At 30.9% G+C, this 14,980-nt stretch overlaps 1 protein-coding gene across 1 annotated transcript in view; it reads right to left on the bottom strand.

Annotated features, from left to right (window-relative positions):
* The window catches only part of CCDC141 (coiled-coil domain containing 141), a 248,914-nt gene that overhangs the window by 56,953 nt on the left and 176,981 nt on the right, over positions 1-14,980 (bottom strand). Inside the window, exons 10-12 of the mRNA XM_074302989.1 lie at positions 14,046-14,165; positions 6,029-6,220; positions 2,955-3,134 (exon numbers count right to left, since the gene is read on the bottom strand). Coding sequence (XP_074159090.1) covers positions 2,955-3,134; positions 6,029-6,220; positions 14,046-14,165 — 492 coding nt within the window. The remainder of the gene's footprint in view (positions 1-2,954; positions 3,135-6,028; positions 6,221-14,045; positions 14,166-14,980) is intronic.

Here is a 14,980-nt window from a genome sequence, read left to right as displayed (position 1 = left end):
TTCTGCCTTTGACATTTTCCTCAGGGACTTGAATAGACATATGGAAGCCATGATTATCAGAGAATACTAATTAGAAGACAAGTTAACAGAATCAAGACATGAAATAATTTTGATAGCCTGGAATTCTGGACCACAAACAATTACAAGAAATTTAACATGAATAAATTGAAACTTCATTTACATCAAAAATCTCAGTTTCATGCATATAGAGATATATCTTGCCAATAATTCATGTTAAAATATTTAAGGGTCTTAGTTGACTATGAACTAATTATGAGGTAATACAACTGCATTAAAAAAAAGAATTAAAAAGATAACAAAATCTTAGAAAAATAGGTTTAGAATCAAGAATGCTCAAATGTTTTTTCCTGTCATGGAACGCTTTGGCAATATAATGAAGCCCGTGCACTTCTTCTAAGAATGATGTTTTCAAACAGTTGGAAGAAATATTAAATTTTTGTCAATTTAGTGAAAATAACTAATTCCCCCCCCCATTTAAGTTCATTATACCTTGGGGGACAATAGATCCCAAGTTAAGAATTCTTAGTTTAAATACGGAGAATAATTGGCCCACTCTATGTTGGTGAGAATACATATGGAATATTATGTTTAGTTCCATATGTTCCATTTTTATGAGGGAAGTTGAAGAATTAGAGACCATCTGGAAGAGGGTTATAAGGAGAAAAAGGCTCTGGAAATTGTCTGATGTAAAGAATTATTGAAGAAACAATGCTTTCTAATTGTTTGTATTCTCAGATAATCAATAGACACATCTCTTTACACATTGTGCCTACAAAACTTCTTACAGATGGGGACTATTTTTCCTTTCTTTTGGTTGGAGCTTAACCACTCAGCAAAAAAAATAAAATAAAATAAAATAAAAAAAATAAAAAAATATATATATATATTGCTGTTTTATATATATATATATCTTAAGACTAGATGTGTGTATGTGTATATGTGTGTATGTTCATATTGAACTTCTTATTGTTTGTTAGTATGTACTACATAAATGCTAACTATAATGCGGATGTTACCAATGGATGAAGATATCAACAGATCCATTTGAGTATCCACAGCAACCAGCAGAAAGCTTTTCATGAAGCTTTTAATGAGATTTTAAATAAATGCTTGTGAATGTTTATTTGACTTGAAAATACTAAGGAGGAAAATCTGGGAATATTTCAGAGACTTTGGAGAAATTGAATCTATTGGACTTCCAATGGATCTGAAGACAAAGAAAAAAAAGAGAATTGTATTCCTCACTTTTAAAGAAAAAGTGTGTTAAGAAGACATTTTAAATAATATTTCATAACATCAATGGAAATAAAGACAAGATTGAGGTAATCTAGCCAAAGGAAGTATCCTAGAAGCCAAAAAAAGCACTGGGAGCAGCCAAAGGGTCTGAAGCAATGAGTAAAAATAAGATCAGGAGGAGAAGAAGGCAACAATAGTTGTGTTTCAGAGGCAATAGAAGACTTCTCAGCCTCCTGGCTTCCTTAAAGTCTGGGCCAAAATCTCATTTTCTACAGGAAGTCTTTTCTGATTCCCTTTAGTTATTATGCTTTCCCTCCATTAATTATTTCCAATGTATTCTTATTAGCATAGTACCTGGCACATTATAGGGACTTAATAAATGTTTATTAAATTAATAAAGGGAAATATAATTATAGTCTTCAAATATTTAAAGGACTACACTTTTTACTTCAATTTTATTTTTCAGTGACACACTATACTGAAAGTAGACTTATTCTATATACATACATATATATATATATACATATATATTATATATACTTAAGAGAGTGAAAACCCAACTCATGGTTAGAAAATGGGGAAAAGCAGATTTTTGTTGAACAAGACAACAAATTTTTAAAAAACCTGGGCCTTTCCCACAATGGCTCTTTCCAACTGCCTGAGTGTGTGACACACATTAAATACTTAAATGACAAATAAATGGGCAACCTTTTGAGATAGTGAACTTCCATTCTCTGGAAGTATTCAAGCAGGATTTAGGTTATCACCTGTCAGGAATGATATAGAAAGAATTCTTTTAGATGTTAAAAGGTTAGACTAGTTGACCTTTAAAGTTATTTCCCGCTCTTAAGATTCTACAAGTCTCCAATATTTCATACATGTCATTTTCCATTTAGATAAATTAATATATCAGAAGCTACTCTAAGATAACTTAACACACTATAGAATTTGGTATAATGTAATTTAATCTTGGGCCTTATCCTGGGGGTTTAATTATAAAAAGTACTACACAGGAAGCTCTTTGAATTATAATTTCAAAGATACTTTGTAAATGGAGTTTGGCAAAACTCCTAAATAATGATAACATTTATTCTTATTCATGCTTTAAAAGATTTTCTGATTGTCTCCTTACTATGCTTTCTCTCCTCAAACACTGTCTCTAACTCCTTTCTACAAGAATCCTGTATATGCCCTTGTATCCTAATCCTGAAGGTGAGATTCTGTAGGTTCCAAACCTCAAAGTGCTTCTTAGCCATACTCCCTACCATTTGCATGTTCCCTTTCCTCCTTTTATATATTCCTTTCTGTCTGTCTTCCTCACTAAGATTCCTTGTTTTCTTATACTTGTATTCTCAGAACTTGGCATAATGCTTAACACATAGTAAATATTTTAATAAGTGATCTATCTTGTTTGATATTTAGTAATAGTGATGATGGTGATGATGATGATGTTGGTGATGATGATGATGATAACTTTGAATTTACATTTCTGGCTAAGATTTCCAAAGTATAGAATGTAAAGTTACAAAGAGTCTGTATGAAAGCTAGCTTCTGGGGAAGCTTCATAGAAATGGGGTCAGAAAGCATCTGAACATCTCAGATTCAACACTGACTTAAGAAGGAATAATTTTCCTTTATGTTAATAATCCTGACAAGTAATCCTCACAGAAGGGGTGACTCACATAAAGCATTCTCACCATATTTATTAAATAAAGAAATTCAAGTCCCAGGTCTTGAGTTGAAAAACTCTCCTTTAAAAACAGTTGCCACTGGCTATCGGGAGACTCCTCATGAGATAGGGATTGAGCTTCTCCTTTTTCCTGTTGAGTAGCTTCAATTTTGAAAAACTCTTTTAGACTCCTAGTCATTTCCTCTATCTGAAAAAAAAAAAAAAAGGATTTTTTTTCTTAAATCAAGGCAATGAAACTTCTTTTAAAAAGGAAACAAATATTTTAAATTCAAACATATTTATATAAGAAAAACAAATCAACAGTTGCAGTATTGTATCTTCCTCAACAACATTTGTAACATTATTGAATATGTCAAATAAATGCAATGGTCCAGGAACCTATTTAGGTAGCTGGCAAACAGAACTGCTTGTGGGTTCCAGATGGAGCTGACAAGTTTATTTTGCACTAAGACCTTCTGAGAACAGCCACCAAAAATGATTTTTTTTTTAGTGATTTTTTTAAACTGTCAGCAATTTGGTCAATTCCTGTCACAGATCATTTTAATTTCACAAAGTAGGATGATATGATTTAGAGTGAGGCAGAAATACAAAAGCAGGGAAGTCAGAGCCGGAGGAAAAAACAAACATTATGTAAAAGAACATTACTTTGGAATTTAATAAATACTAAAATAATAAAAAGTAATGAAAATAAATCTTAATTTTCTGTATTGCTTTACATGCTTTACATTTCCATGTAAATTGTAATGAATTCTTAGAAATCACTTTATATTACTAGAGGCTAATACTAACAATGTTATAAGAAACACATTTGGACATTGAGTTTTGTGCTGACACTGCAACCAAAAGGCTTTAATGCAAGATACCTACTAATTTTAGGGTGAAATGTAATGACTAATGGGACAAGCTGCAGTAAATTGATCAGAACCACTGGAGTGATTCTAAGGGAAAAAACATTGTAGGTTATTCATAAACATCAGATTTAGGAGGATATATTTATATATAATATATATATGTAATATATATATTATGGATATAGATCCATATATTTTCAAAACAATTTAATTATTGATTTAAGTTGTTCTTACATTATCCAGATTTGTATCCATTTATAATTCTCTGTATTCATCATAGTCATAATTTCTCATAGCAAAATCATGTTATGTTATATACATGCACTCCAATTTCTTTGGCCATTTTCCAATCAACAGGTATCTACTTTGTTTCCAGTTCTTTGCCACCATTATAAACTTTTATGAATATTTTGGTGTATATGCAAGCTTTCTTTTTCTGCAGTGACTTCCTTGAGATATATACCTAGTAGTGGAATCTCTGGGATAAAGCACATGAGCATTTTAATCACTTTATTTGCATAATTCCAAGTTGTTTTTCAGAATAGTTATGACAATTCCACCAACAATGAATAGTATTCCTCTCTCTTTATATAACCCTTTCAGCATTAGTAAATATGTCAAAAGATAAACATAATTTGCTTGGTGAGAGGTGAAAATTGAAGGTTCTTTTGATTTGTATTTCTCTTACAAATGGTATGGAATTTTCTTTCATATAGCTGTGAATAATTGGCAATTATTTTTTTCAAGACTAGTTGTTCCTATTCATTGACTATTTATCTATTGGGGAACGACTTTTGGCTTTCTATAGTTCTGTTAGGTGTCTACATAACTTATATAACAAATTCTTCAATTAAGAAATATTTTTCCTCAGGCTACTACTTCCCTAAGTGACTCAATTTTGTTTATGCAATTTTGTTCCTCTATTCCTTGTTTGATAAAGAATTTATCTCCTCTCTGCACAAAAAAGTATATCATCTATTTCTCTATTCATTAATTATGGCATAAGTAAAGAAAGGGAGAGAGGGAAGGAAGGAAAGGAACAAGCATTTATTAATGCCAGATATTGTATTAAGCATTTTACAACTATTTTCTTGTTTGAAACTCAAGATTTGACAGACCTGTGGTTGTAATGATCTTTAGTTCTAATTCGAAAGCACATATTTAAAAAAAATTTTTAATCCTCCAGAGTCCTATGGATTATCTTTGAGGCTCTAAATTAAGAAATTACTCTTCTGTGATCCTACCTTTTAGTGAGCTTTTTGATACTTCAGTAAAAGGAATTTTTTACATCAAATTCTATATATTTACATAAGATTCTATCAACTCTCTACAGTAGATAATATTGTAGAGTTTCAATGTGAGAATTAGTTTTTAGAATCAGCAACAATCATCTTGTGTTTATTACATGTGGAACACTTATTAGGCATACAAGATGCAAAGATGCAGAGGATAAAATTTTATCCTATAAGGAATCTGCATTCAGGATGGGAAGATAGGTAATAAATATATGTAAGAAAGGAAAAATCCAAAGTAGCTTATGCTACTCACCAAAGTCTGGCATAGGTATTATGTGCCATGGAATGGTATAATGGATTGAGTACTGAGCCTAGAATCAAGAAAACCTGGGTTTGTTTCCTCCAGCTTACTGACTGTGATCTTGGACAAGGCACTGAACCTTTCTCTAAGCCTCAGTGACATATAAGTACTAATCCATTTTTTTTTCAAATGAAGAAAGAGAAATTGAGATTAAATGACTACCTATTGTGGTAAATGTCAGAGGAAGGCATGCCTCAGCTGATTTCATGATTCTCTAGTATGCCATGCTTTATTTAAAATAATGATGTGTTATTAAAAATGGTCCAAATACACTATTTTGTTGAATTATTTTGGCTATAAGGAAATGTCTGCTAAGGCACTGAGTTATTGTTATTGATTTGAGGACCTAGAACACTTACATAACGAAATCACAGTTCATTGAAATATACAAATATATAATCAGAGAATTTATACAGATTAGAGTATATGATCTACTTAATACAAATAACTTATCCTCTTTAGTTTCTTTCATTGTTTGGTATCCTCAAAATAAAATATCCCCTTTCTATATAATTGTACATGTGCAGGGAGAAGAACTTCCATTAGGGTATTCACAGTTCTAACCTTCCACAGAGGGAAAGCAGATGAGGTAGAAAGTGAGATTGTTAGCCACCACTGAGAAATACCTTATTACCTTCTCTGATGACTTGAGAAATGCCACGTGAGTTTGGAGAATTTGCACCTTGGAGGTGATATTTCTGACGATCATATCCAGTTCTTCCTTTATTAGTGCAGCTTTAGTAAACAGAGATGCTTCCTCAGAAGGCCCAAATGTGTCTTCTTCTTCCTTGACTTTCATAGCTGCTTGTAATTCATGAGATGTTTCCTGTGAAGGCATAAGTACAAAAACATGTAGGTCTAGACTGACAGAGGGATTCAGAAACATGCACATTTCAAAGGCTTCTGAATGTCTGTGCAAATGTTATAAATTTAATTTTACAAATTTCAAATTTCAAATCTGATTGTATTTGGAATCTTCTCTGCAGAAATTTGTCTGTTTTTCCTATTCACATTTTGTTTATATCATTGATAAAAGAAAGGTTTATAGCCTAACTTCTTAAACTGTGTGTTATGACCTGATTCGGAGTTTCATAATTAAATGTGGGGATTACAGACTTATGATTTATTATCAGTAGATGTTTGATCTGTATACCTATTTTACATACCTATATAAAAGGTATTTATAAAAATAATATATAATAATTATATTATAATATAATCATTATATATTTTATTATAAATTATATTATGATAAAATAATATATTATATTATTGTATATTATATTATAAATATAAATATTGTAGATTATATTATTATATAATATATTTATTTTTATAAAATATAATATATAATAATATTATAATATTATAATTATATATAAATATATTTAATTATTACATAATTATATATAATAATATAAAAGGTATAAAAAAGGTATTTATATACCTCTGAGTACAGAGTCACATAAAAATTTCTCCAGCAAAAAGGGTCACTAGAGGAAAAAGTTTAAGAACCCCTGTTTATAGAGTGAGACACAAGATTATTTCTGGGTCCTCCGAAGACTGAAGCCTACCAACCTGTGAACTATAAAACAGTATTATTTTCATCAATCATTTCAAACTGACAAATTGTTTTAAACAATTGTTTTTTTCCTAATTTCCATCTAAGAAGTGTTCTTTCATTTAAGAATTGACTCAATGAGTCTCCCTTAACTCTGTGATCATTATCTTAAACTGGGGCTGGGCAGAGGCATAAGAATTTTAAACAACTGCAATGAAAATGGTACGTATCAATCTATAGAGCTAATATAGCTTAAAACATTTTGTCAATTTCAGAGATGTGTTGACAAGAGTGAGCTATATTTACTTCTGACACTCATCAGTGAGTGAAATGTATGTCTGGCATGTGAAATTTACCAAATGACAGGTTTGATAAATAGATACTGTTGCTATCAGTAATCTCGTGTTTTCTCTGCAGATCATTGTAGCCAAAAATGGATTCAAAGGAACAGGATAAAAAAAATCCCATAAGAAACAATCTGCTTCTCTTAGCAGCCATTCATTGCCTCAAGGAATAGCTCTGATTATTTAATATTCTTTCCTAGTACTTACTGGAAGAAAGGTAATTTTCATTAAAAGAGTCATTTCATAATGGCACTTAACAGGGGCAAGATTACTCCCTCCCACATTCTCTTCCTCTCTGCCTCTACTAAAAATATGGTGCAGTGACACATGCCTCTAAAAGCACACACCTAAAACAAAATCATATTTCACAGAAAAATCTTACATCTTTTAATCTACTTTACAAAAATGCATTAAGAATGAATGAGTGTTTCAAGTCTCTATTAATTCTATGCATTCAACAGTGTTCTAATCATAATATAGCATAATCCACACCTCAATCTCACTCCCAGTTGAATCCTTCAATTCAAAATCAAAGCTATCTATAATCATATGAAAAAATGCTCTAAATTGTTATTGATTAAAGGAATACAAATAAAATAACTTCGAGGCACCACCTCACATCTATAACATTGACTAATAGGACAAAAAATGTTTAATGTTGGAGGAGATAGGGGAAACTTGGTACAGTAATGCACTGTTGGTGGAATTATGAACTGATCTAACCATTCTGGAGATCAATTTGGAACTATACCTGAAGGACTATAGATCCATACATACTCTCTGGTCTAGCAATACTACCACTGGATCTGTATTACAAAGAGATTTAAAAAAAAAAAAAAAAAAAAAAAGGAAAAGGACCTGTACTATATAGACAAAAATATTTATAGCAGCTCTTTTTATGGTGACAAAAAATTAGAAATTGAGGAGATTTCTATCAATTAGGAATTGGTTGGACAAGTTGTGATATACAATTGTGATAGAATACCATTGTTTTATAAGAAATGATGAGCAGGACGGTTTCTGAAAAACCTGGGAAGACTACCACAAATTGATACCGAATGAAGAGAATAGAGCCAGGAGAAGAGTTTATACAGTAACAACAGCAATATTATATACAATGGGGGCAGCTAGGTAGTATGGCGGATAAAGCATCAACCCTGAAGTCAGGAAGACCTGAATTCAAATCTGATTTCAGACAGTTAACACTTCTTAGCTGTGGGACACTGGGAAAGTCACTTAACCCCAATTGCCTCAGCAAATACATACATATATGCATACATGCACACACATACACACACACACACACACACACACACATATATATATACACACACACACAATGATCAACTGTGAATGACTCAGCTATTCTCAATACAATGATCTAAGACAATTCTGAAGAACTTATGATAAAAAATATTATCTACCTCCAGAAAAAGAACTTATAGAATCTGAATGCAAATAAAAGTGTGCTTTTTAAAAATTCTTTTTTCTTTTTCTTTTTTTGTCTGTTTTCTTTTGCAAAATGGTAAATATAGAAATATGTTTGATATAATTGAACATGTATAATTTGTATCATATTTCTTCCTTCTGCAGAAGGAGATAGGAAATGGAAGGAGAAAGAAAATTTGGAACTCACAATTTTTAAAAATGAGTGTCAGAATTATTTTTACATGTAATTAGAAAAAATAATGAATAATTCTTCAGTTCCCTGAAGGGCAGCCTTGTGATACTGCATCCTGCTTATGCAGAGGTAGAAATAACTCCTGACTGATTGAGACATCTAAATCTATGATGATGTGAGTATGAAGAGCCTTCAGATTAGAAGAATATGAAACAGGATTTGAACAAGGCAGCCACAAATGTGTCCTTTGATTCCCAATGCATACATTCCCAGAAGCTGCTTAAACTTCCCCAGTGAGACTGTTTTCCCCTTAATTGATTTTATCTTATTCTTCAGTAGAAAAGCTAATTTGTTCTTTTGTATTCATGTCTCTACTGTAATCTGCGTAACTTCTGATTTCTCTTCCACTGTTTACTCTTATAAATGTGACCACTTTCTATCTGCAAGCTTGTGTGTGTGTGTATGTGTGTATTTGATGAGAGAAACCTTTTCTAGCTGAGAGTAGCTATTGTTATAGCAATAGTGTAGTATTGTTTCTCTCCCCTTTAGAATGAGAAGATGGCTTTCATTCTGAACTCTCTAAAAAGGGCATTATACTTCTAGACTACAAATATCTGAAATGTAAAACACAAATATAAATCTAACCCACTACCCTACTTAGAAATAGGTAGTAAATGAGTCAACCTTTAGGCATAGGTGTCTTGAATCTTAAATGTTCCTTTACTGTTAGACTATTGGTGGGATATCCAAAGCTTTCATCCCATTCTCCAGAGTGGTGGAAATTGCAGTCTTTCTGGACATCTCAGCTACTCTGAATATATTCCTGCAGTTTAGGACATGGTAGGTCATCACTGGCCAGAGTTTAAATTACTGTACAATCCAATTTATTTTATATTTGTATTACAATAGCTATTCAGGGAACAATTAGACGGTGCAATGGTTAGAGCACCAATCCTGCAAGCAGGAGTTCTTGAGTTCAAATATGATCTCAGACACTGGACACTTAGCAGCTATGTGACCCTGAGCAAGTTACTTAATCCTGATTGCCTCAACAAAATACAAAATCCAATAAAAAAACCAAATTATTAAAGTCTATGTTTCATTTACTTGTTTAGATTCCAAGCTCCTTTTTCATCTTTGTATACATCTAACAGTATACATTCTAACATTATAAATTGATAATTTTTACTTCATGATCCCCACACTTGGAAAATTACTGGCCTAGATGTATAATTGTATTGATGTAAAGAGCTCTCAGTGAGAAAACCCCCACAATCATTGAAAAAGTATTCTGCAATTTGTTAGTGTTAGTGAGAGTATTCTGAGGCAGTTAATGAATTTCCTAGGGTTTGCCCAGGATCTGGAAAATAATTTATGTCAGAAATAAGATTTTAGCTAGGTCTTCCTAACTCTGAGATGTGTCAATTATTCATGAATTCATGGTGCTTTACATTCAGACATCTACTAAATGTTTATTGAAGTAAACAGAAGGGATATATTAGTATGCTGATAATATTCCTATATATAATCTAAAAAACAGAATAGGGTTTCCTAATTTGTGGTCTATTAACTTTTTAAAAAATTAATAATTATATTTGAATATAATTGGTTTTCTTTGTAATTTAAATTTTTTAAAAAATTTGAAATTCATATAATATTTACATATAAAATACATTTCCATAATATCCTCTTTCATATATCCTTTGTAGTTAATTTGGGTATTTATAGCAGTAAAAATTATTTATTTGCTAAAGGTGTTCTTAAAACAATATTGTTGTTACTATATGCAATGTTCTCTTGGTTCTACTCATTTCACTCATTATTTTGCTTAAGTCTATACATGCTTTTCTAAGATTATCTAGATCATCGTTTCTTGTAGAACAATAGTTTTCCATCACTATCATATATCAAAACTTGTTAAGCCATTTTCCAACTTATAACCATCCCTGAAACTTCTAGTTCTTGTCACCACAAAGAGAGATGTTATAAATATTTTAAAACATATAGGCTCTTTTACTTTTTTTCCCCAATCATCTTTGGAAATAGACTTAGTAGTAGTATTGCTGGATCAAAAGATATAGACAGTTCAATAACTTTTTGGGCATAACTTCAGATTTGGATTTTGCTCTCCAAAGTGGTTGGATCAGTTCATGACCCCTCTATCAATGAATAGTGTCCCAATACTATGCATTCTTTCCAACATTTGTTGCTTTCCCCTTCAGTCATTTTAACTAATCAGATAGATATAAAATGATATATCATTAATTTCTCTTATCAATAATGATTTAAAGCATGTTTATTCATATGATTATAAATTGTTCTGATTTCTTCATTGAAATACTACCTGTTCACATCTTTGTACAATCTGGGGAAATGATTTTCATTTTTAAAGATTTTTTAAAGTTCTTGATATATTTAATTTATGAGACCTTTATTTGAGAAAACTGTGTATAAAACTCCTCCCTCCAATTTTCTACTTCTGATATTGGCTATATTTGTTTTATTTGCATAAAATATTTTCAATTTCTTATAATCAAAATTACCCATTTTAAACTTTACTCTGACCTTTATCTCTTATTTGTTCATAGATTATTCACCCACTCATAAGTCTAATATGTTGCATGTCCTTCAAATTTTCTTGTAATATTTCTCTTTATTCTTGCTCATATATCCATTTTGACCATATCTGTCTAAATAATGTAAGATATTATTCTATGCCCAATTTCTAATATACTTCTTTCTAATTTTTCCAACATTTTTTTTTTTACCAAATAATGAATTCTTATTCCCAAATTTTAAATTTTTATATTTGTCAAATACAAGGTTACTATATTTATTTGCTGCTATAAATAATATGTCTACTCTGTTCCATTGCTCTACCTTTCTATTTCTTAGCCAACACCAAGATAGTTTTGATAATTACTGCTTTATAATACAGTTTAAAGTCTGCTATTACTAAAACTCCTTTTTCAATTTTTTATTAGTTTCTTTCATATACTTGACTTTTTGTCCTTCAAAATGAATTTTGTTTTGTTTCTTTCTACTTCAGTAAAAGATTTCTATTGGCAATTTAATTGGATAGCACTGAATATAAATTAATTTAAATAAAATTCTGATTTTTTTATATTAATCCGCCTACCCATTAACAATTAATATTTCTCCAGCTATCTAAATTTTATTTTATTTGTATAAAAAGGTTTTTTTCAATTATTTTGTTTGTACAGTTCCTAGGTTTGTTTCTACTGGTATGCTCTTGGTTATTTTATATTGTTTAGAGTTATTTTAAAAAGACATCTCTTACTATCTCTTCTAGCAGAATTTTGTTTGTGATATATAGGAAGGCTGATGATTTATTTGTATTTACTTTATGTTCTGGTAGTTTGCTAAAATTATTAATTGTTTCAACTAACTCTTTAATTGAGTCTTTGGGATTTTCTAAGTATATTATCATCTACAAAAAATGATAATTTTATCTCATTCCTTATTCTGATTCCTTCCATTTCTTTTTCTTATTTCTATTTGTAGTACTAGGATATCCAATATTATATTGAATAATATTTGTGACAATGGGCATCCTTGTTTCACCCTTGATGCTACTGGAAAGAGTTCTAGTATATCCCCATTACAAGTAATGCTTGGAGATGGTTTTAGATAATTTTTAAAAAATCAATTTAAAGAAAAATCATTTATATTTATACATTCAAGTGGTTTTAATAGAAATGAGAATCAGTTTTTCCCATAATTTATACCTATCATGTTTTTCTCTTTTAATTTTTAATACTAGTAATTTGGTTTTTTTCTTTCTTTTTAAATCAAATTTTGTTGCTTTTAAGATAAAATCAATTCCTACTTTTACTTATTAATTCAATGTTTTGTTATATTCAATATTATTTTCACCTTTAATTCGTAGGATTTAAGATTTAGAATTTAATTGGAGTTCTTTAGCTTTTTTCTAGATTTTTAATTACATACCAAATTCATTGGTCTATTCTTTCTTGACTTTATTCTTTAGGCATTTAAGAGATGTAAATTTTCTTCTTATTACCTCTTTTGCTGCATCTCATAGATTTTGATATGTTGTCTTATTCTTGTCATTCTTTTTAATGATATTATTGATTATTTCTAATTTATCCTTTAACCCACTCAGTCTTTAGGATAGGGTTAATCTCCAATTAGCTTTTAAACTAACTTTCCATTGTCCCTTGTAAATACAATTTTTATTGCCTTGTGATTTGAAAAAGGTATTTTAATATTTCTGCTTTTCTCCTTTTAACTGTAAAATTTTTATGCCCTGAGAAAATGGTGTTTTCATTTCTATTTCCATTTTTTCTCTTCCTTAAATTTTGCATATTTTGATCTTTTTCATATCAAAATATTATTTTGGTAAGAGGGAATGCTAAAATTGTCCATCACACACACACACACACACACACACACACACACACACACACACACACCTATCACACTCTAAAGATTATGTGTGTGTTACATGTCACATAAGCACACATATGGAATCCAATTGTCTCATCAGTGTACTTGATGAGAAGGAGGGAGAAAATCTGTGCTGGAAGGAGATAGCTATATAAAGAGCACTAGCATATCTATTGTTTCTTTGTGAAAGAGATTAAAATTCTGAGAGCACAATTTCAGTTTCAAATGGGGCAATGACTACTTTGGGGAAAGAACATGAATACCAGATCTTCTAAAAAAAAGTTTTCTTTTGTAGGTCATCAGGGCTTGTCTACTGATGACTCTTGGATTCTTTCTGGAGTAGTAATTTTCTTTGTAGCCCTCTACAATAGAAAATTACAAATGAGATTGAGGATGGCCCTCCCAAACCCCACCCTCAGCCCCCAAGGGTATCGTTATCAAAAAATCATTAACACCTACCCATTAAGAAAGGGAATGGGGGAGAAGAATGGCAAAGGATTCTGAATCTGTAATAAGTTCAAACACTTTTCTTAAATTCAGAGATACCAATATTTTTAGATACATATAAATTTTAATTTTAGAAAACCATATTTTAATTTAAGATCATTATTTGCAGTGATACTAATTTATAAATGCAACTAAGAACAGAAATAAACTTTTATATTCTTTACCACTGTATATAAATGTTTGTTACCTGAGCTTGATTATTTAGTTCCAGGTATTTGCTCAAAATTCGCTCTGAATCTGAGAGACAGGAGCCAAGATCCATACTATTTGAAAGTATTGGAGTGATTTTCTGAACTGACACTGTTGCCTTTAGAAATAAAAGACAAATAATCTTAGAATCTTATCTGCACAAATATGTATATTTACTAATGCAAACTGTAGAATAAAAAGAAATAAAATTCTAGACTGGATTTTAAAAGCCCTGTTCTTGTGTAGTAAGGATAGATTTGCTGTTCTATCATATCCTCTTACCTCCTACCCACTGAGACCAACAGCACAGAATTAAGATCAGAAGTAAGGCCAGAGTGTAGGTAGCACAGTGGATAAAGCACTGGACTTGGAATCAGGAAAACTCATCTTCATGAGTTCAAATCTGGCCTCAGATACTTAACTGTGTGAGCCTGAGTAAGTCACTTAAACCTGTTTGTGTTAGTTTCCTCATAAGTAAAATGATCTGGAGAAAGAAATGATAAGCCACTCCTGTGTCTTTGTAGGAAAAAAAAAAAAACACCCAAAATGGGATCATAAAAGTTGTATACAACTGAAAACAATTGAACAACTGTAGACCCTGAGAAAGGGAAAAACTAATTGGCACATATGGGAATCAACACCATGACAATGATGTCATCATTATTTGCACACTAATTAACTGACAAAGACATACATCTACACACCCAACTCTTTGAAGAATAATACAGTCTAAGGCTTCATGCTGATTAAGAGTTGCCTGGCTTGAATTAATGAGTGTGAATATGTGTTATTAGAATATTAGGGGGCTAAAAAAAATGCAAAAGTCCTAGGACTCAACTGAAGTGACATGATTTAGTGACTTGTACATTGTTACATAGATATTAATTATCAGAGATCCTTTATACCCAAATCCTTCCTATGATGCTTGCCATC

The sequence above is a fragment of the Sminthopsis crassicaudata genome, chromosome 3 (genome assembly GCF_048593235.1).
Source record: "Sminthopsis crassicaudata isolate SCR6 chromosome 3, ASM4859323v1, whole genome shotgun sequence".
NCBI lineage: Eukaryota > Metazoa > Chordata > Mammalia > Dasyuromorphia > Dasyuridae > Sminthopsis > Sminthopsis crassicaudata.
This window is presented reverse-complemented; position numbering and strand designations above follow the sequence as displayed.